We start from the raw sequence: 24933 nt of genomic DNA, 5'->3' as shown, positions 1-24933 counted from the left end.
CAATAGTATGACAATGGCCGTTGGAAACCATGGAAACTACAAAAAAAATTCTGATTTAACGCCATCTGGCAATAACTAGTAGCAACTTCTTAACCTAAAAATTAATTGCATCTGGCCACCTAGCGCCTGAGGCTGGAACTATTTTATTTGAAATTTCCGTGGAAATGGTGGAACCGCTTTTGCTATTTCACTTTCCCGCCCCTGGCGCTGCTATAGCGGTTGCTAAGAACAACCGTAAACAAGAACAGAAATAATTTTCTCTTGTCAAAGTCAGAATCTTCAAAAATTATTATAAAATTTTTTAAAATTTAAACTGCTCTCATTGAAAAAATACCGAAAAGTGTTTAAAGCGACCATTCTCCAAGTAATTATTACTCTTTTGTGAGTTTAATTTAAATTGTATTTACTCAAACCCGCGATAACTGTGAAAAAGTGGCATTAAAAACTTAAAAAGCTGTGTGAACTGTAAACTGCAAAAACCATCGTGGATCGTGGCATAACGTCGGTTTCCAATATTTCATAGGTATTTCATACGTGTCCTTATATAAAATAAAGTTTTTTATATGCTAAACACTAGATATTTTATTTAAAAAATTAAAAGAAAATAATAAATGTGAATAAGTAACATTTGGCGACATAATTCCGGAAAAAGCCGAACCGCTCCGCAGATAGAAATTATCAAAAGCTTTGGAGAGCGACGCGACGGTTGTAAGAATAGCGCCAAATAGTATCTACATTGTCCCATAGATAAAAGAAAATAATCTACTATTAAGATAGATATGAAACTTAATAGTAAAATTTTTGATCAAAGCGCCCCTCCGTGTTTTTAGTGGAGACTACGTTTAACCCAGCGCCTTCGCCTTTTCTGCTGTAAATGTTTTTTATGTTTATATTCGAATTCAAAGGATTTATTTTTAAAGTTACACTGATATATTAGTATATCAGAGTAACTTTAATAAAACATAAGAATACATATATATATATATATATATATATATATATATATATATATATAGTATATATATATATATATATATATATATATATATATATATATATATATATATATATATATATATATATATATATATATATATATATATATTTTACAATTTATTTTTTTATTTATTTTACAGAGTTTCATGTAAATGATCGTAAGTCGACTGGCTGTCTAATGAATAGGCCGAGATTTATAGATTTTAAAACGAACGAAAAAAAATCAAACAACGAATACATACCATATATTTTTTTTTATCTAAGATACATACCTTATTGTTTTTTGGAAACACGTACATTTTTGCAGTTTTGTTAGTTTCTTTGCAAGATGCAACACAACAAAAAAACACCATTTTTACAGTTAATAAATAATAAAACTATTTCTGACTATGATATTTAAAATTTAGATATATAGAAAATTAAAAAACAAACCAGTATTTGCAGACGCCGCGGCGTCTTTTTTGGGCCGCGGAAAATTACGCCGGCCCAAATTCAATAAAAATCAAAATTTTTCCTACGAAAATCAGGCTTTTTTCACTGAAAAGGTATTTTTTGATTTATCAGCAGTCATTGTCAAGTTGACAATATACAGGGTGTTTTCGAATTAGTGTAAAAAAAATATGGTGTGATTCCTCATGTGTTCTTAAAACAATTTTTATATAACCTTTAGGTCTAAAGTACTTCCTTTCTGATCTACAGGGTGTTAGAAATTAAAAAAAAAATCTATTTTTTTGCTTAACATAAATGGTACACCACTGCTTTTTTAAAGAAAATATATTTTTTTCTTGACTGGCCATCCTTTTTCAACAAAATTGATCTTTTGAGTTTTTCTTGTTCATCAAACGGTTGTAGGGAAAAAAATAAATATACTTATTAAGAGCCCGCCTTAATTCGTTTCCTAACGATTTTATATTCTTTAGATTAATTAGGAAACACCCTGTACATGCATATCACAGGCAACCAAATAAACTAGTAACCTCTAAAAATTATTTTTCCTACCACTAGCGACATACCGTGTAAATTTCACCATAAAAGTTTCCAGGCAATGCATTGTCCTTATGGGTACTTTCCAATCTAAACTTGTTTCCTTTCCATCTATCAAAGAATGAAATCGAAATTATATTACCACAGAAACGCCTTTTTATTTTTAGGATTTAGAAAAAATTCAAAAATATTTTCGTGGTTTTTCTAATTTTCTCTAAAACGGTATGGAAATTTGGAAAAGTATAAACGGGATTAGCCATTATAGAAAAAGCAATAAAATTTATGAAGAATGCAGTTTTCTCAAAATGCCAATAATAAAAAAGTGCTTCCTCGTGTAAAGACAAACCAGAGACATACTGTTTATTTTCATATTTTTGAGATTATTTATTTTAGCAAAGACTTGAGATGTCATCTTGACACTTACCGTTCTTCATTCATCGGCACCCATTTGTGTTTTGTTGTTGTGCTGTTTAGGTCCATGTTGTGCCTTATTTTCTAATATATTAGTCCCATCTCTCTCTCTCTCTCTCTCTCTTAGATTATAGCAGTGGTTTCCAATCTTTTCGTACCTACGCCCCCCTTTAAAAAAAATTTTGCACCCCCTTAATTTTTCTAGTAATTTAAATTAATAAGTACTCAACTGATACTATAATGTGTAGATTACGTATACCTGTTTTGCTGATTCATTTTTGTGACATCTATTCGACTTTTTTGGTTTGTATTCGAAAATGATATTTTGGAAACAGCTACATGCCCCCCTTGCAACAGTCTTGCGCCCCTAACCTAACCCCACTGGATTATAGTGTCTCCTCAGACTTTCTACGCTCCTAGGGGACCTACAAAAATGAAATTAGTGTGCAATATTTAAGTACAATTACATTTTAGTAGACAGGATTTTTATTTTTTTTGCGTGGCGTGGTTGTAAAACTTTCTTTTATGGTTCTGTATTTTCTCAGTATCTATTGGCATTTCTTTCAATTTATGTACTCTATCGTCTTGTGGTTTCTTTTGATTATTCTCAAGTACAATGTCAATACAATGTCAACTTAATATAGATTAATTCGATTTCAATATACAGGGTGGTCCGAACTGTCTATATTATATTGGTCCAAACGTTTGAATAAGAAGACTAAGGAAGGAGCATATCAAAAATCTTAGGTACACCGCGATGGGCCTCAAATATGGCCGACTTAAATTCCGGTTTATCAGTGTCGTTCTAATTTTATTTAAAAAATGTAAAACTATGATGTAGGGTAAACGTGGGGTAGACTCAATAATTTGTTGTTTTATTTTACGTTGTGAATAAATGTTGGTAGTTATTAAAATTGTGATAAAATATATAATTCTAATAAAATAGATAAGTTATAATAAGTATTTATTAACACAAACATCTGATACGCTACTGAAGCAGGTAAGTCAAAATTAATGTATCTAAATTCTTTTGACATCTAATCTTTGACAAGTAATAAATAAAAAGCTAAAATGCAAGAAAAATATATAATTTAGTTAATTTAAGTGAATTTCATAAATGATCGGTTTACTACACGTATGTATATTATATAGTCACTTACTAGCGAAAAGTTGTTCCATTATTTCACTCAATTTTTGCCGAGATCTACCGCACGCTACACAACCAACTATTTTAGAGTCTTTGTCGATAAATCGCGATAGTGTCACTGTTAATTTAAGTCCTGCCACAATTTCCATCTAGATTTACTACCTTTATACAACTATCAGTAGTAGAATAAATAATAAATAACATAAAATAAGCTCCGTAAAGACTGACAAATCCCCAAAATTTCAAATCAAATTCAAATGTGTCAAATGAATCGTCAAACAGAACTGTCAAGGATCCCCACCCTAGAGTGCTTTTATAGTGCTTTTTCCGCCCACCATGCATGAATACATGGATAGCATTATGCTCCTTCCTTAGTCTTCTTATTCAAAGGTCCGAACCAAATAATTTCTGAAGTGACATCAATATTTGGATGAAAATTGGTGTCTGGGAGTCTTTTGACTTGAGAAATTTGATTTTGATATCAATATGACTTCCATTTATAGGTTACACCTACATGGTTCTGTAAAATGTATATATTTTTACTCAGTAGTTTTATACAGATACGGATAAAAAGTTATTATACTTCAAAACAGTTAAAACACATGTAGGTGGCGCCCCCTACAAATAGGAGTCATATTGATATCAAAATCAAATTTCTCGTGCCGAAAAACCCCCAAATGCCAATTTTTATCCAAAAATGTTGACGTTACTTCAGAAATTATTTGGAAAAAATCGAAATAAAAATGAAACTTCTACACCCTGTATCTCCGATACTAAGCACTTTAGGACATACATTTATACGAACTTTTTTACTTATTTTTATTTGCTGAATATGCTACCGAAGTTTTCGAAATAAAATTCGGACCACCCTGTATATTATTAAAAAAAAATCATCACCAATCTAAAAGTCAACCTAGGAAGAGCGCATTTTAAAGGTTAAATTTTAACCTTTCCCAGATCTAAATTGACTTTACAATCGATAATTACTTAAATACTTGAAACTTTCTCCTAAAACATTTTAATTCCACATTTCGACTTATCCAAGAATGTAATCATCCTCATAAAAATAGTTTTATAATTATTTATATAATAATTTGCATCAAACATTTTTTATATTTCAACTAAAAGGTTTAAAAGTCTATACGCACGGGTTTAAAATTTCAAAATACGGTCCTGGCGTTTCGCTGATATCGCTCTCACTTTTCAATGGCATTTAAATTTATCTGAGAGGTAAAAGTTTCCAATATCTAGACCTCTTTTAAACTCTTTAGAATATTAAACGTTTATTTAATTAGTCAATAAAAAGTTGATTATATAATTATTTGCCTTCGAGAGATATACGTAAACACACAATATATGTATAAGGTGTTACAAGTTACCAGCTAATTTTTATCATTTGATTGCCAAAGTAATTCGTAAAGAACTTATATTTCTATGAACTTTTGGTGGTTAAAACGTCTCTTATATCCTACTGTTCCCGTAAGAATACAATGACCTATATTCCCTTATTCTACTCCTATTTTTACGCATTTTCCTTAGAAGTAACATTGAAAAAATTCAATATGTAAATTTACCAACAAAAACAAAACTACCTACTAAATATAATATATTTAGTTTCAATTTCAGGTTATGTAACTCTCATTTTCGATAGTAACAATTCAAGCATGATATGACTAATTCTAAAAAAAACAGAAAATTGCTTTATAACCAAAAATGTATATTTTTAGTGTATTTAGTTTAATAATTATTTATTTTTAATTTTTTTCATAATATTCACACTTTAAATAATATTTATACTTTTGTGGCGAGTTCATTTCTTGAAAACAATTCTGAAAGAAAAAACACAAACCATAGGCCCAGAATACACACAATGAAAACAGTACAAAATATATACACCCAATACAACTTAAAATTTCATACAAACGGAGCACTCCCTAGGAATAGGGATAAGAAAAACAATATAACATACGAATATCCACAAAATACACTTGGGTCCGTTTTAACCCACACTAAATAAGTCAATACATACATACATGCATACTGCCATTACTCGCTGACGAGTATTCGTCACGCATCACAAGATGGTCACGCAAGGCGTTTTCTTTCATGAGCTTAACTGTGACTGAAAAGCCCGATACGTGATCTTATCTGTCTACCGCACTCCGGACATTCAAAAATCTCATTGCTTTGTTGCCTCTTTACTTTTTGGTTGTCGCTCTTGACTGACTTTACAATTCTTCTCCATTCCGTTCTATTGTGAGCTGCCTCTTCCCACTCATTCTGCTTTTTAATTCCCTTTAAGTTTTCGTGGAAAATATCCTTGAACCTTTGAGTTGTCCACCCGGCCTCCTCTTACCGTCGACAAGCTCACCGTAAAGCAGAGATTTAGGTATGCGGTTTTCTTGCATTCTCAATACGTGACCAGCACTAAGCAGGACTTTGTAATAATGATTTCAATACTCTCGCAGTTAGCTTTTTCAAGCACCGATACGTTTGAGACATGATGGAACCAGTTGATTCTTAAGAGTTGTCTAAGATGTCTCTGTTGCAACTTGTTTAATGCGTTCGTGTGCCGGCGGTACGACACCCAGGTTTCGCTTCCTTATAACATTGTGGGAATTATTATTGCTCGGTACACTGCAAGTTTCGTTTTTGTGCTTAAGTCGTGATTGTAGAAAACCCTGTCTTTTAATTTTCAGAATGCTCTTGAGGAGCTGCTAATCCTGTGCTGAATTTTAGAGTGATATTGGCCTTTTCCGAGATCAAGCTGCCGAGGTAATTGAATTCCGCTACACATTCCAATAGTTCTTCTCCGATTTTTATAGCATCGTTGTGATCTTCTGGGGGAGTGCACATGATTTTAGTTTTATCGGTGTTCAGCTTAAGTCCCAAAGCCTCGTATGCCCAGGTATATGTGTTCAACATTTCTTGCAATTGCTGTAACGTATTTGCAACTAGAGCACAGTCATCAGCGTATTGAAGTTCCGTGATGCATTGTGTACGTGCTCTTGCCCTGAGTCTTTTTATGTTGAACAGACAGCCGCACGGTGGGGTATTAGCATGAAAAAGGTGATCGAAATTCGAAAAAGCAAATGTGTTTAAGATTTCCCAAAAAAAGATAAATGATAAGTTAAATCATGTCTGCCATGATTGGCGTTGCTATGGGTGTGTTTAGTTGCATTCATTTGTTTCAACGAAACGTCAAAGTTGTTACTTCTCACAGATAAGAGGTAAATGGCTAAATTTTATGTTTAAAATTATAAATTGTTGCTGTTCTTGTGCTCTTTTTACGTTTATATTATTGTTTTGATTGAAAATGGCTCAGCAAGCTGCAGGTATGTATTCTACAAAAACGTATTATTTATTTTGATATTTTATTGGAGAAATGAAATGAACTCAGGAGTGGGATCCGAGCTCAATAGTGAGTCTTCTGAACAAATCCTCATTAATTTTAGCGGGGCTGATTTTTGTTGTGTGAACATTCCAGAATTTTAGTTGCTCTGGTGGACGTGGTCATAGTTATCTCTGTTACCAATTTTGTAGCAGAGACGTTTCCCCTTTCACGCAATTTCATGGACGCAGCAAATGATAACTCGGCTGCTGTATTTTGCCGTCGAATTTCTTCAGTCTTTCTACGTTTACGGTCCGAACTTTCTACAAATGTTTTTGACGACCGACCTGCTATAATAATATAAAATTTTAGAATTTATCCCTATAGATAAATAATTATTTTGTATATTTACCACCACTTGTAGATGCAGAATAACCAGGAACCGCAAGAGGTCGTTGACGAGAAAAAATAACATCAACCTGTAGCCAATCTGCATGCCTAGACAAGAAATTTCTGTCTTTCCTCCCAGCAGCTTCCATTTTGTTTAAATATTGCTGAAAAAACGATTGCCTCATGAAGTTATACTTAGAGATTTAGTTGCGCATTTCGAAGAATTCAGCATATTGTCTATATACGTTTTACTTAGTAAACATTGGGCTTTCATACAGTAAAATAAAATACTGCGACTTTTTGCGACTTTGTTGATAAAATGACAAAAAAAGATTCTTGGTTTCCTCTAATTTGCCAATCAGTGATATACTAATGCGAGGTGTAAACCGCGACGGCATTGTTGTGTACAAAGCGATCGCATTAGTGCCATTAGCAGTATAGCACAATTTGGCATTAGTAGCGACTTTAGTGGTATGGACATTGCTCGTGGATCAGTCGTAGCATTAGTAGTATTAGTTGCGATATTATTACTGGCATTAGTGGCATTGACCGTGGAAACACTGAAACAGTGATTTTTCTTTCTTTTTTTAGAATCGACGAATTATCCTTTATTTTGTTCATATTATTTCCTCTTTAATTGAAAATAGCAATAATTTATATAAGGCCAACATAAAAAAATTTCGATCAACTATCTGTGTCAAATACCCCACTGTGCGCCGTCGTATCTGTATCTAATGCCCAAACCACTCTCCTGCAGTTTGCTGTCCACAAGTCAATGAACACTGAAAAAACAAACAAAAAATGTGATACACAAAATATCATGCGAATGTGATAGATTTTATATTAGTGAAACACCTTGTCTAGACCACCAAATGTTCGAATTAAAGATCATAAAGATTATTTAAAAAGGGCGATTTTTGCGAATCTAAGATTTGTCAGCGTTCATCGGACGCTGGTTAGTTAGGTTAGATTCGTTTATTGTGTTGATACTTTTTTACTGCATTCTAGTGACGAAAATCCTAGAATTCTTTTCAAGAAATGTTAGTGTATTTTGATATTGATTGACCAGTTATCAGATTTTCTTAATATGTATTAAAGATAAAATTTTGTTACAGATATCGACAATGACCCTAACAGAGCACCTCCCTGTGACCCTGCTGTATGCAACCTGCCCGACTGTTTCTGCTCAGAAGACGGCACCACCATCCCTGGCGATCTCCCATCTAAAGACGTACCCCAAATGATTACAGTGACTTTCGATGACGCCATCAACAACAACAACATCGAACTATACAAAGAGATTTTCAACGGCAAACGCAAGAATCCCAATGGGTGCGATATCAAGTCCACCTTCTTTATCTCACACAAGTACACCAACTACTCTGCCGTACAGGAAATGCATAGAAAAGGTCACGAAATTGCCGTCCACTCGATCACGTAAGTCGATTGTGTTGATATAGTACCGGTAGTTTGAACAGAACCTCGAACAGAATTATAATTAGTCAAATGAGTCATTGATTTGGTACCTAAAAGCAGTACAGAATGATTGATTTGAACAGTGAACCACTAATTCTAGCAGGTTGATGAACTTTTAAATTTAATTTCATTAAACATTACTGGGAAATATAAAAAACGGTGCTCTTTAGTGGATATGACTGATCTCTGACACCTAAGAGACCTCGAAATCAGTGATTGTAAGCTAGAATTATCTATAATAAAATGCAGTAAAAGAAAAGAAATTATAATAGACTATGCTTCATATTTAGAACAATGCTAACAAATTTATACTATAAATCTACAAAACACTACACTAAAACACTAGCTAAATATACCGCGTGAGTCTTAAATAAGTGCAAACTTTTTTAAGGCTAGTAGATCTCGACAAAAGAAAGATATTTTCTCTTAACAGTTTTTAAAATAACTCCAAGTTAACTCCGAGTTAAGCCCGAAATAACCGAATTATTTTGCATTGAAAATTTACAAAAAAAATTTTTGATTGAATTTTCAGAACCGTTGGATCTTTCATGGATTTCCTTTCTTGTAAATTTAATCTACTACCCATGTTGCCATATTATCAAAATATTATGTTTCCTAACTGAAAATAAAAAAGTCTTCTAAATTTTTTTCCAAAAATTCAAAATTTTCTAAAGACGTGTTTCAGGTGTTAAAATATACTACCCATAAAGATAAATGCACTTGTTGAAGACTCACCTTGTATAATTATTTGTGGAAGTCATTATATGAGTGGAATTATATAATATACTTTTGTAAATTTTGTGTTCCTTACTTATGAAGAACCTATCACTTTTTTTCCTGCAAAAATTTTTCAAAAACTGTTTAGTCTCTTTGTTTTTTCTGTAGTGACAAAATTTGTGTGTCTTACTGTCGGAATTACATGTACAGGGTGGGTCAAATTCGACGCTTTTAAATGGAAACACTCATTTCTATAGGAGATAGACAAAAACTAATATCGGTGTCTGGAGCTCAATTTTTGTCAGAAACATGATGGTGAAAACTGCATATCGATATCTGTTACCGTTTCGGAGTTACAGGGTATTTTTCAAAAATATGCATTTTTAACAAATCGCTGTAACTTTTTTGCTATGGAAAATTTTATATTTTTATGAAACCATTTCCAAAGCACCTTTTTACGTAGAATTTAATGGTTTAAGAATAATACCCATCTCTTGGGTGATCTTCCTCGTGGTCGCTTTCCCTCTACCTTTCCCTCGACTATTAGCAGCTGCAGTGAGTCCGTTCTTCTAGCAATGTGACCAATATATGTCAGAAAACATCGGTTTTGTTTTTTTTGAGAGGCTGAGTTGTGAGTTTAGTTCTTGGAGAACTGACTCATTCGTACGATGGGCTGTCCAAGGTATACGTAGCAGACGTCTCCCACATTTCAAAAGCATCTATTCGCCTGGTATCGCTTTTCTTCAGCGTCCATGTTTCCGCCCCATACGTAGCAATCGGGAAAACAAGCGAGTTCAGCAGTCTTAGTTTGGTGTTCTTAGTGATGGCTGTATCTTTCCATATCTTAGTTAATTTAGTTACGGCTGTTCTAGCCAGCGCAATTCTACGTCTTATTTCGCCTTCGCATGAGCCGCTGTTGTCGATTAACGATCCCAGATATAAGTATTTATTAACCACCTTAAATCCAGCTATGTTTCCCACGTGAGGTTGGTTGTTGTTTTGTCGGTCCACAATCATGACAGTAGTTTTGTTAGGATTAAGTTTTAGCCCAAATTCTGTACTAGTTTCTTGGAGACGTTGCATAATAAATTCCATTTCTTCCACACTTGATGTTATGATTAGTGTATCGTCGGCATATCTTAGATTATTGATTTTCCTTCCCCCCACAGATACTCCACCTTGCCAGTTATCGGGAAGTCTTAAGACAGTCGACTGTAATTATATCGCAGACATACATAGGTAGTCTTCTTCGCAGTCATTGGCAGTCGCTTGGCAGTAAAATTATATTTTGCCATCTACATCTACATTTTTTACCCAAGTGAGACACACGATTTTTATTTTTCCGGCAGGGAAATAATTATTATCGGCAGGCAAATATATTGTTTCAGTCAAATAACTATCTACTCAACGTGTTTATTTTTTGTCAATAATGGCATGCATTGACTGTTTCCATTCTAAATATCTTGAGAACGGTTGCTCGTAGAGATTTTTACCAAGAGACATTTTTTATGTAAAAGGTCATGGAAATGTATATTTTTTCACTCAGTAGTTCTATACAGGTACGCACGAAAAGTTATATCACTTCAAAACAGTTAAAACACATGTAGGTTGTAAACAAGCTACAAATAGGGGTCATATTGACATGAAAATCAAATTTATCACATCGCCAAGACATTAATTTTCATCTAAATATGGACGTTACTTCAGAAATAATTTCTTTATACAGGGTCCGGCAATAGTGCGTCGGGCATCTGTATCTCCTAGAAGAAAAAACTTGGGAATTTTGTTTATGTATAAACTTAAAGTATGGATGAGGATGTATTTCAGGAAAATATTTTAACTTATATAGGGTGGATCAAAAAATGTGGGTGGATCGGGATGATTTTTTTTTAAATGGAACACCCTGTATATTATTGCATTTTTGGCTGTACAAGTTTTATATTCTAGGAGCTACAGATTCCCGACGCACTATTGCCGGACCCTGTATGTATTTGGAAACTTCTACACCCTGTATCTCCGAAACTAAGCATTTTAGGACATACATTTATACGAACTTTTTTACTTATTTTCATCTGCAGAATATACCGTCCAAGTTTCTGGAATACAGTTCGGACCACTCTGTATATCCAGGAACTATGGTTACACTCGTTGAATTTGATGTCAATTTAGTTATATATTTTTGCACTTTTGTGCCCAGGCGTAAAAGTACTTTATTTTTATGGCTAGGCGTTAAAATGACATTTTTATATTGTCAATCAAGTCGCAATAATTAATACTTTCGAGACGTTTAAAAAAACATTTCCATTTTACCAGTCGGACGAATAAAAGTCGACGATTTCACGATTACAGATAAAAGAGAGGTACCAAACCGTTTTCTAACATTTTGTTACAGGAACAAAGTGATACACTTTTCATAATTAAGCAGCACAGACATTTTTACGATATTAACAAATTTGTTCACTATCTATTTGCAACACACTATATATCCTCTTTCTTTCCAGCCACAACGATGACGAGAACTTCTGGTCGAACGCCTCCGTCGAGGACTGGGCCAGAGAAATGGGAGGCCAGCGTCTCATCACCGAGAAATACGCTAACATCACCGACAACAGCGTCGTGGGCGTGCGCGCTCCTTACCTCAGAGTGGGAGGCAACAACCAGTTCACCATGATGGAAGACCAAGCCTTCCTGTACGACTCCACGATCACCGCTCCCCTCAATAACCCTCCTCTATGGCCTTACACCATGTACTTCCGCATGCCGCACAGGTGCCACGGCAACCTTCAAAAGTGCCCCACCAAATCCCATGCCGTCTGGGAAATGGTCCTGAACGAGCTAGATAGAAGAGAAGATCCGACTAACGATGAAAACATACCTGGATGCGCTATGGTAGACTCCTGTTCGAATATTCTGACCGGAGATCAGTTCTACAACTTCTTAAACCATAATTTCGATCGGCATTACGAAGAGAACCGAGCTCCTTTGGGACTGTACTTCCATGCAGCTTGGTTGAGAAACAACCCCGAATTCTTAGACGCTTTCTTGTATTGGATTGATGAAATTCTCTCCAACCACAATGATGTTTACTTCGTGACCATGACCCAGGTAATTCAGTGGATTCAGAACCCCAGAACCATTACTGAGTCGAAGAACTTCGAGCCCTGGAGGGAAAAGTGTGTGGTAGAGGGAAATCCAGCTTGTTGGGTGCCTCACAGTTGCAAACTCACCTCCAAGGAGGTTCCCGGAGAAACCATTAATCTCCAGACCTGCGTCAGATGTCCCAATAACTACCCATGGTTGAAGGACCCTACAGGAGACGGAATTTTTTAAAGCAAGTAATTTTAGAGGACTTTTTAACTAGTGTCGCCAGCTAAACGGTTGGGTTTAAAGTGATCTTCTCTACGTTACATTTTTGTATTTATTATTTTTTTCAATGACTGGTATGCGTGATCTATTTTGTTGTTTAATTTTGTAACAAGCGAGAACAATCTCGGTAAATAAGATTTAGACTGTGTATAATTCACTCTCGATATTATCCTAGAATAATTATAATAAAATCCAATTCATTGTGACTTTCACAATGCTTATTATGTAACATACGCAATTATTATGTATTTATGTTAAACATTTAGGACAGTATGTTAGGTTTTTTTTATGTAAATTGACGAGGTGGAATAAAAATGACAATTTTTTGAAATAAAACGTTTTTAAGTAAATGGAATTGTTTATTTTAGTTAGTGATCGAAAAATATCGAAAAATCATCGACGAGTAGCACGGCCATGGAAAAGAGAAAGGCTAGTTGTTGTTCTATGTAAAATTATCGAGAATTGACTTAATGAAATGTGTGATTTAGTCACAATCGCTTTGATAGAATTAATAATACTGAAGGAAAAAAAGAATGCTCTTCGATATTCTGATGATTCTTCGAATTCATTATGCAAATTTGTGAATTAAGAAAAAATAATAGTGTTTTGTACCAAGGCGAACTGGCTTGAAAATGAGGGTTTGCATTGCTACATTCTGAAATTGAATGGTCAGAAATTAATCCTGCGCCATAACCAAACTTGTTTAATGTTGTTTGTTCTTTCGTATTAAGTTATGTGTATGAGTTCAGGGTTAATTCTTTTTTTTAAATCAAAATGTCTTTTAAAATAAAATTAAATTTATAGTTCAAAAAAAATGTTTTCTTTCCAATATAGACGATACAATAGATAACCAACTTTTTGAGAAAATACAACTTTTTCTGTCGTTTCAAGCAAGAAAGTATTTTTATCAAAAAAAATCTGGTTAGGTACTACTCAGACACATAATGTAGACAAACTTTGCAACTGTACAAGACACAAGTCCTAACATATACAAATCAGATATAAACGAAAAAAAAATAGCTTCTCACTTACTAATTAAGTGGCTTAGTAACCTAAGACTATTATCACAGATTAGGTATACTATATGTATACAGATAAAAATCTTATCCCTCATTCGTGGTACGAAAATTGTTTTTTATGACGATGTGCAAACGAGTAAAATTTCCTGTGCGCAAAAATAAACTCGCGTAAAATAACAATAAACAGCGTAATAGAGAGATATCGCTAAACCGAATAGCGTGCATGGACGTTAATAAGGCCAGGTATTATTTCCTTTACGTGAGGTGGTATTAACTCTCTTCTTTTATAGTTATCGGATCGGAACGAATTCTGTTCGCGTCGCGTCCGCTATTTAAACTTAACCTAACTTTGAATTTAAAACTTTGAAATTGTTTTGTTTACTAGGTATTTTAAAAGTAAAGGGCTAAAGTGCTTATTTCCAGTGCTTTATTGTTCAACGTCTGCCAGTGGGTGTAGGGCAACAAGCAACAAATTCTCTTAGAAGGGCTAAGTCGTCATCTGCAGTAAACCTAAGCCTCTTTATAGGTTCTTTAATATTTTGGGCCATATTTATTTAATTAAAACTAATCCCAGCTACTTAAATATCAAATTACCTAATAAAACCAAAGTAATAATTCAAAACAATTCAAACATAACCTAAAATAAAAGATCTCGCCGGCCGGCCCCGGTTGTCAAATACCCGCACATGCCCATTTAAGCAATTTTTAAACGTTATTTACAAATAGCGCTTGGTGTAATTGATCCTCAAATTACGTCAGGCGGTAACGTTATTAGTGGGTGTTGCGTTAAAAATTGACTCACGCATATCGTAACCATGATAAGGTACGCGTAAATACTGCATGACGCTATTCGGTTTTCCGATATCTCTCTAACAACTGTGCCGGTCAGGCGCTGTGCATAATTTCAAAGACCATAAGTGGGCGTGCTATGTGCGCAAACTAGTAACCTAACTAATGCCCGATTTCGAAAATTGGAACCACGAAAAATAATAAAGAAAAAACAAAGTTTATAATCTGTATAATCTGTGCTATTATATTCTTTGAGTAAAAAGATTAGGGAAGGAGCATATCAAAAAACTTAGATCGAGCGCGATGGGGACCAAAAATGGCCGACTTAAATTCCGGTTTATCAGGGTTTACCGTTCTAAATTTATTCAAAACATATAAAAATATGATGTAGGGTAGACTCGATAATTGATTGTTTTATTTTACGTTGTCCATAAATGTTGGTAATTATTAAAATTGTTATTAAACAATATAATTCTAATAAAAATAGATAAGCTATAATAATAATTATTTAATAACAGAAACATCCAATACACTACTGAAGCAGGTCAGTTAAATTGACGTATCTAAATTATCTTTAACAAGTAGTAAATGAAAGCGAAAATACAAGAAAAAATTAAAAATTACTTAATTTTGAGTGAATTTCATAAATGATCGGTTTACTACACGTATGGTACATATACCGGGTGCGTCTCAAAATTGGCTCACCCCTATACCTTTTTTATTTTTTCACTTAAAAAAACAAGATTTGGTATGTTAGTATATGACGTAAATTGGGATTGATTGACGTATTCAATTGTTTTTAATCACTTCCTGTTTCACCGGAAATAACTACAACTTTTAATTTTTTTTACTTTATTTGATAGAAAATAACACTCATATGGATATATGTAGAATGACATATCATATGTCAACTTTTGACATTTTCGCTTTAAAAAATCTTATTTTAAATTTCAATCTAGAGTCCCATGGTTCTGTTAAAAACACTAATTTTTATTACAGGAGCATTGGAAAAATAGATTTGATCGTCTAATGTTTTATGTGTCTTGTCCTGGATAGTTAGAAAATGCTCAAATCGTTTTTTTTTTTATCATATTTCAATTTTTTCAAATAGAACGAGGGTGGCTCATTAGCATATTTGGAAAAAGCATTTTTTTCCGAATAGTTTGATACAACACACTTGGTATTTCGAGTCAAATTTTCTTTACGAACCGCGAGTTATAATTTTAGATAAACCATATGCAAAAATGTCAAAAGTTGACATATGATATGTCATTCTATTCAGAATGTCATTTTCTATCGAATAAAATTAAAAAAATACCGAGTGTGTCATTTAAAAATCAAAAATTTTACAGTATTTTTCGATAAATTGCAATAGCATCACTGTTAATTTAAATTCTGACACAAAATTTCCTTCTAGCTTTATTATCTCTAAACAAATTCCCGTCACTGAATAAATAATAAATAACATAAAATAAGCTTAATAAAGACCGACAAATGGACAAATTTATAAATCACCTCAAAATGTGTCAAATGAACCGTGAAATAGAACTGCCAAAGATCCCCCCTAGGTCCCATCTCCGTCTACTATGCATGAATACATATGGATAGCATTATACTCAAAATTAAAAAAAAATCACAAGAATGGCGTATTCGTAACAGAAAAAAAATAAGAAACAATTATTATCTAATCCTCGAAGCAACAATTATTGCTTTTTGAGTATAATTAGCAACAAACATAATGATTTGGAAGAAAGAGAAGAAGCCAGCTTACGTAAGAATAGGTAAGTGAAATGTGCAGACTCTGATTTTGCAATAATTTAGCAAATTGCAACCAATGTATGTTATTAGTGCGGTGCAGGTATTGTGTTCGTTTTCTTCATTTTCCTTGACACTTAAGTAAGAAGAAGAAGATGCTCGGTTTTGTTCTGGTGACCTTTAAATGCCAACAACAATTATTTCCTATAAATAACGATTTGACGTTTTTATAATCGGGTGAAATCACGAACAGGCGACTTCTTAAAATCACTCAGAATTTTATTTATTGGGTTCCAAGAATCCCATCAGAAAAAAAGAATGTAAAAAATGCCAAGTCCCGCAATGCAATTCATTCCACAACGAAAAGTTGTGAGATCGCAAACCAAGACAGTTATTTTTGCACCTATTCAACAATGGTTTTGATATCACTTACTCTAAAACCCTATCCCTAGGAATGGTAAAGTGTATTTAAATATGCAGTAGCATTGAAGCGACTGGTGACTTCCCGTTATGCTTTTCCCGGTAACATCTTCCAAATCTAGGAAGCTGTTAGGCCTCCTAGACTAACAGCTTGTGAAGATTTTCGGTACAGCAGTGTACTAACAGCAGTGAAGATTTTCGGTACTTATTTTCCCAGTCAGCAAACACCGATAGAATTATTCGGTAGGTTATTCTAAGCAAATTTCATATACGCACCGGAAAAGTCTAGGGATATTACAATTTTATCCAGCCATCGTCAGTAATTTTATTATTTGCATTTCTGATATAATAAAATTAAAATAAACAAATTGTTTACAGGACGCATTGGAAATAAATTTACCGAATTTTTCAAATTTACCTTGATTTTTATTGAACTCAAAAAAATACACACATTTTCTTTTATTCTAAACTGTGAATTAAAAAAAAAAAGATAAAACCATTTTGACTTAATAAAGGGACCTCCTCTACTGTTCATTACAGCCCTACCTCGTCTCTCCATGCTCCTGATCAGGTTGTCGATCTCTTCTTGAGGTACAGCCTGCCACGCTGCATTCACGGCCCGAATCAGATCCCTACGAGTTTCACGAGGCATGCCCATTCTCAAAATTCTTCTTTGGACCGCGTCCCATAGGTGCTCGATGGGGTTAAGGTCAGGAGATTGTGCCGGCCAGAGTAAGATGTTTAATTGATGAACATTGATAAACTCACTTGCCACTCTGGCTGTATGAGGCCGTGCATTGTCATGCATGAGAATGAAGTTTCTCCCAAAATCATTGGCATATGGTAACACGACAGGGTCAAGAATTAAATCACGATATTTAATTCCTGTTAGAAACCTTTAACTGGACTCCTCCCCAGACCATAACTGTTCCACCTTGGTAAGGGTGCACTTCTTGAACATGATCCAACCGAATAAGATTTCCCGGTTCTCTCCATACCCTAAGCCTTCTCGAATCCGGATGAATTCCAAAGAGTGACTCATCCGTGAAGAGAACATTGGCCCATTGTTCATTCGACCCCTTAACATGATCTTGAGCCCACAAATATCGTACCTCTCGATTTCCTCTCGTTAAGGGTTGAGCTCTCCAGAGGCGTCTGCTTCTTCATTTGACCTATCTTAACATGAATGTGTGAGGACTAACGGTTACATTATGTGTTTCCTGGAGAATTACTCTAAGCTCTGGTGCTGTAAGAGTCGGTCGGCGTCGAGCATTTAATTGTAAAAAATGATCTTGCTCAGGGGTAGTAATACGATGTCGCCCTGTGTGCCTTTCAGCAACATCACCACTTTCACGGTAGCGTGCACTTAATCGCGATATTACACTTTGCGTTGTATTTAATGCTCTAGCTACGTCGATTTGGCGTATTCCAGCTTCGAGCATACCCATGGCCCTGAGCATTTCGTCTCTGTTAAGATGTCTACGCTCCATAATGTTGTTTAATACTAAACAGAGTTATTTGAATTAATTCTGGCCAGTTATCATAAAAACATAACCAGTACAGGTTAAATTCGAACAATTGATACTAGGTGCTTTTTATACAGTTGACAAAAAATGCACAAACACTTCTGCAAATATCCCAAATTTAGAAATATCTAGTGTGACTACTTCGTTTCAATCGAAGTAGAAAGAATCGGCCTACAAATATGTGGTTGTTTATTCAAAACATTTATTTTTACTATATATATATACTTTAATAAAATGATATCCCTAGATTTTCCGGTGTGTGTATATACAGGGTGGTCCGAACTGTATTCTGGAAACTTCAGCAGCGTATTCTGCAGATAAAAATAAGTAAAAAAGTTCGAATGTATGTCCGAAAATGCTTAGTTTCGGAGATACAGGGTGTAGAAGTTTTGATGCCAATATGACCCATATTAGCATCAAAATCAATTTGATGCCATTTTTCTCAAAATAATAAAATCAAGTCAATAATAAAATGTTTCCTCTTGTAAAGATAATCCCAGGACATACTGTACAACTGTGGTGTTGTTAAATTGAATTTAAAGCCATAAACTGGGGTCTATGATATTTGTATCTGAGATATTTTATTATAAATTATTGATAAAAATAAATAAATATTATATGCCAATAGATAAAAATATATTAATTTTTAAATAAAAAAAAGTGTGACAAAATTATTTTTAAAGTATAATAAGATACAATCATTATACAGGGTGATTTAAATAAGTGCAAATATTTTCAGGGCAAGTAGATATCAATAAAAAAACAATTTTTGCTTTATTTTTTTCAAATAATTGATATATTTTAATTCGAAAATTTAAAAAAAGTATTTTTTGTGTAAATTTTGATTTGCTCTTTTCTGGGTTTTCTTTCTTGTAAATTTAATCTATACTCTGTTTTTTTTTCTCGGGTAAGATTCCGACAGACCATGACAGAAATTAAGCAGATGACGTCCATACCAATCTATTTATTTCACTAAAAAAAGTTTCTAATATTTTTTAAGTTAAGTATGAATAAGTTTATATACAGGGTGGACCAATGGAAACTTTCCACCCCAAGTTTTCTCGTTTAAAATAAAAATTTGGAAAAACGCCCGGACACGTCGATTTAGTTTTCGAGGGGGAAAAGAAAATATCATAAAATCACTTTCACACCTATAACCTCAAAGGCGGGGGCGGCGCCACCCCTAAATTCTTAAATGGAAAGGGGGGCCGAGTGATACCTCATGTGAAAGGTCTTTCAATTCCCTTTTTAATGATATAAGATATCATGTACTTTCGTTCAGTAGTTTTAGAGATTTATTGATTTAAAGCAGATTTTAATTTATCAGTTAAGTGGTGAAAAATTCGTGTTTTATTTTTTTTTCTCTTTCTGTATGTATTTTTTTGGCAAACTATGTATACTAAAAATTAAGCTTTTAAATAAAAAAGCTTAAATTTATTTTTTTTATTTTTTAAAATTTCTAAAAATTTTCCCGCCCAAAATTGAGCATTTTTCGCTTATTTCGAATTGAAAGATTTTTGGGCGTGGATCGATGCAGATTGATTAGTTAAAATTTTTAGTATAAAATACATACAGAGAGAGAAAAAAAATTAAAACCGATTTTTTCACCACTTTGCTGATAAATTAAAATCTACTTTAAATCAATAAATCTCTAAAACTACTGAACGAAATGACATGATATCTATCATTAAAAAGGGAATTGAAAGACCTTTCACATGAGGTATTACTCGGCACCCCTTTCCATTTAAGAATTTAGGGGTGGCGCCGCCCCCGCCTTGGGGGTTATAGGTGTAAAGGTGATTTTATGATATTTTCTTTTCCCCCTCGAAAACAAAATCGACGTGTCCGAGCGTTTTTCCAAATTTTAATTTTAAACGAGAAAAATTGGGGTGGAAAGTTTCCATTGACCCACCCTGTATAAATCCGCCATGCGTAGTCTCTTGTTGTATTTAACCAGTTTTATTGGTTTATTTCAAAAATGACAGATTATATTTCAATATTATTGGTTTGACGCAACGATGAACGATATACCTACGCATAAGCGTATGAACCCGACTTAAGATTTATGAGGCTTGTCAAACTCTTGCCAAATTATAGGTTATAATTTTTTGTCAAATTATGTCAAACACTGATTTGCCAATTGCTTGTGCATTTTGGTTCGTGTTATTAGTTGTGTGTTTTGTGTTTTTGAAGTTAAGTGGAGGAAACATCGAGGGAAACTTAACTGTAGACCCAGAGCACAGTTTATATTTACTATTCGGTGCCGAGACAGAGAGTTTTATACACAAATAAAGGTACCATCAATAAAGTTTGTCTATCATCTTGTATGTGGTAGGTACTAAAAACTGGAGTAGCTGTAAAATAACATCACACAATAGGTAAATAATAGATTTTAGTACTGCAAAAACAATGTCAAAAGGTACTGGTTTAAAAAATTAAGATTAAAATTAATCGGTGAGCTTTCATTATTAATAAAATATTTTATTTTATTTATGTTGTGTTTTATTTATTACTGTGCAATATTAATGTTTCTTTTATTTGGGCATAAGTTATATCGATAAATATGATATAAATGCAGGAAGTTTCTTGTAGCTTGAAAGTAAGAAACAGTTCTTTTTTATATTTTGTTTACTATGTTGTATTTTGTTTAAAATACATCCTTGTTTGTTTTGCACACATACATTTTGCTTGTACACATACAGTATTTTTTTAAATTAAATAACTCTATTAGATTTTTTCAGTTTGATACAGTTTTTTTCACAATATTTTGAAGTAAGCATTTGTCACTCAAATTTTAAATATAGGTATTCAATTTTACCAACATATTTCTTTGTAAAATAAAATAATCTACTTTGAAATTAAAACGACATGACAGACACATTTATCACTCTCAAGGATTTTGTCGTTGGACAGACTAAACTACCTAAGTTGCCAATATTATCAAGAAATTATGTTTTTTAACTTAAAAAAATTCCAATTTTTTTTTCCGAAATCAAGGCTTACACAAACTGACTTTTTTATCTTCAACAATCTCGACAATAACCCAAGACACCAAACAAATCCTTTCTGACATTAGACATTATTAATGTTCTCATAAAGGAAACAAGAACTCCGTATCTTCTTTCCCATCTTAAGATCATCGATAAGATCCTTCGACTTTTTGCATTAATTTATTTTTATCACTCCGATCGACAGCAGTCTCCCATATGGTTTCGTTGCCAAGTGATTTGCTTATTGAAGCTCTTCGAAACAGGTCTAAGAAACACTTTCTCCATCTCACTTTCACATATTTATTCATATATCGAGGCGATTACGATACACATCATTGGCGGAACTAGAGTTGAAGGTGTACAAATTAAAAAAATATATAGATATGTTTATAAGGCTTACTAAAGCCTGATCTGTACTTACAGCTGATTCCAAAGTTCTCGATGTCGCTGATGTACTGCTTCCTCTAGTCCCTCCAAAAAAAGTTTTAAATCGTCTGTTTTCCAGCGCCGAAGAGTGGCTCTATGATTTCTTCTCCCTCCCCGCATCCTCTGCATTAGTCACCGTTGGAAATATTTCATCTCACGAGGTTTACCCCCGTGTGGCAATTCCCAGTGACGGCGCCTACAATTATGCGTAGATACTAGGTTATTTTTGTGCTCTAGTAGTGGTTTTGTGTTTTTCATACTTACCACTGGCCACAGTCTTCGAGCTGTAGCGTAATTTTCACGGTGTTGCCACGTTTCTTACTGTTTGGCCTTGATGGTAGTTCCTCTAACTTCCTTATGTGTGTTGAGTCTCACCATGCAGTGGTGAGTCATCTGCCACGACCACTGCTTTTGAGGTATGGAACACTTCTTCTTCTTTACGTGCCGTCTCTTTCGTGGAGGTTGGCGATCACATTGGCAAAATCTTCACGATTCTCGGCTTTCCTTATAAGTTCTTCAAAAGTTAGGTGAGTCCAGTTTCTGATGTTTCTCAACCAAGATAGTTTCTTCCTGCCGAGACCTCTCTTTCCTTCAATCTTACCCTTAACTATCAATTGTAAGACGTGGTATTTTTCATTTCTCAATATATGCCCTAAGTATGATGTTTTTCTTATTTTTATTATATTGAGCAATTCTCTCTCTCTTTGCCTATTCTGTTTTTTTTAGACTTCGGTATTTGTGATATGGGCTGTCCATGGAATTTTAAGCATTCTTCGATATATCCATGTTTCGAACGATTCGAGGCGATTCATCTCTTGAACTTTCAGTGTCCATCTTAATAGGATTGACCAAACATAACACTTAACGAGCCTAGTTCTCAACTCTAGGTCCAATCTGGGGTTCTGGAAGACATTCTTCATTTTTAAAAATGCATTTCTCGCTTGTTCTATTCTGGTTTTTATTTTCACGTCGTTGTTTAAGGTGTTAACTATCCAGGACCCCAAATATTTGAATTGTAGATCTGTTCTAAGGTATTGCCCTCTATTTTAATAGGAATTGGTACATTTTGGTTCTTTCCAAATATCATGACTTTAGTTTTAAGAGAATTGATCTTCATCCCGTATTTCTTACAGGAGCTTTCAAGTCGTTCCACTAAACTCTGGAGACCAGTATCAGAATCGGCAATAAGAACTGTGTCATCGGCAAATCTAATGTTGTTAATGGCTTCGCCGTTGACTTTAATACCGCAATCTGTTGAAGAAAAGCTTCCCGAAAAATCGCCTCAGAATAAACATTAAATAACGAAGGAGACAGCACACATCCCTGTCTTACTCCTCTCTGTATATTGACTGGATTGGAATTGTCATTTTCAATTTTCATGTGGGCTGTTTGTTGCCAATATATATTTTTCAGAAGTGTTACATCTTTGCTGTCAACTCCCAACTCATACAACATTTCGATAAGTCTCGTATGTTTGACTCTATCGAATGCTTTTTCGAAATCTACGAAACACACATACATTGGTTTTTGTTGGTCTGTACACTTTCTGCGCCATCAATTGTAAACAGAATAAGGCCTCTCGTGTTTCCAATCCACTCTTAAACCCAAACTGTTCATAGCCGTTTTCTTGCTCACCCTTCTTATAAATTCCGTTATGTATTATTTTAAGTAACACTTTCAGTGCGTGACTCATTAAACTAATAAGTCTGTAGTCACTGAGATGTCGAGCTGATGGTTTTTTCGGAAGCGGTACAAAAGTTGAGTGGAGCCAGTCATCAGGTACTTTTCCTCTATCATAGATCTTGTTAAAAAGCCTAGTCAGTATATCTACGTTCTCTTCTGATATTAATTTAAGTATTTCTGGATATATATTGTCAGGGCTTGGACTTTTGTTGTTTTTAAGTTGTTTAATTGCCTGCAATACTTCACTGTTGAGAATTTCTGGTCCTTGATCAACCGTTGGTCTTACTGGAATACTTGGAATACTCTTATGCGATAGGTAACAAATGGATATTGAAAAGTAAGCAAAGTTGACCTGCTGGTACAGCGTAGGCTGTGATGCAAAATAATAAGAGTCTATTACGCTGTACTGTTCGGGTCGCTGTCAGGAGTCGGGTTAGGCTCCGTGTGTGGCCGAAGGAAATATATATTATATTTCAGAAATCTGCCTAAGGTTTAGCTCGATTCTGTCCTGTTAAGCCATACCCAAAATTCCAAACACACGTGCTTTGATTAAGGCTTGATTAAGGTTTCCAGAGCTTCAGCATTTGCCATAAAATAGCGAGCACTTTGTTACCAAACTATATAATTTATATACCACTGTAATCACAAAACTTCAATCTATTTCCGTATTGTAACGGAATTTTAAATTATGTCTTTATTTTCGAGAAAATTTAGTCCAAACAGTGAATATTTTGTGATGTTTGACCATAAAAATCTTAAAAATAAAGAAGTTGTCTAAAAATGTGCTACAATAATACGGATATAGTATAATCCTTTATCTTTGATTTCCTTTTTCATTTGTGTAAAAATACCTAGCCATTTTTACATAAAATGTTAAATGCCGAAAGCTTATTTTTAGGACCAGTGAAAGATTATTTTTAGAGAAAAAACTTAAGAATAAGGGAAAAAAATAAAGAAACAAAAATTTGTATGTGTCTGTGATTTTCAATGGGCTACATATTCTACACGAGACAGACGTATCAAATAGAATGTGTAAATATTTACAGATGTATAAACAGCTTGGTGTTAATTAGTACTTTCTTATAAATTAGAGAATTAAATTTTGAATATACGGTTGATTTCAATAGTTTTCCTAAAGCATGAATTGAAAAAAAAGGTGCGGTTAGTATTAACTTTCCTTAATTATACATTCAATGTACAAATAATTTTTCTTGAGGACACACGTATTCTTCTTAATTTATTTATAACGTATGATCGAACAAAAAACGGCTGACAAATGTCAATCGATCATAATTTTGGCGAGGTCAATCTCTAGACGTCATTTACCAAAAATTGACGAAAATAAATTCAACTGCCACTATTTATAGAAAGATTTACACTTAAAACGGACCTTATAAGGAAACTGCAGGTCGCACAAAGCTCATTGGAACGAAATATGCTGGGAATAACCAAAAAAGACCGTAAAAGAATAAGAGTGGACACGAGATAAGACCAGGTAATAGATGTC

The 24933-nt window shown here is 33.9% G+C and overlaps 1 protein-coding gene across 1 annotated transcript; it reads left to right on the top strand.

Moving 5' to 3' along the window:
- Nucleotides 1–8371: 8371 nt before the first annotated feature.
- LOC115887269 lies at nt 8372–13168 on the top strand. Its single transcript, XM_030906656.1, has 2 exons — nt 8372–8696; nt 11954–13168. Exons 1-2 carry the CDS (start codon nt 8500–8502, stop codon nt 12780–12782), a joined length of 1026 nt encoding a protein of 341 aa, XP_030762516.1. The 5' UTR covers nt 8372–8499; the 3' UTR covers nt 12783–13168.
- Nucleotides 13169–24933: the final 11765 nt, after the last annotated feature.

Source organism: Sitophilus oryzae, unplaced genomic scaffold, assembly GCF_002938485.1.
Source record: "Sitophilus oryzae breed Bouriz unplaced genomic scaffold, Soryzae_2.0 scaffold_560_pilon_pilon, whole genome shotgun sequence".
NCBI classification, from domain to species: Eukaryota; Metazoa; Arthropoda; class Insecta; order Coleoptera; family Curculionidae; genus Sitophilus; species Sitophilus oryzae.
This window is presented reverse-complemented; position numbering and strand designations above follow the sequence as displayed.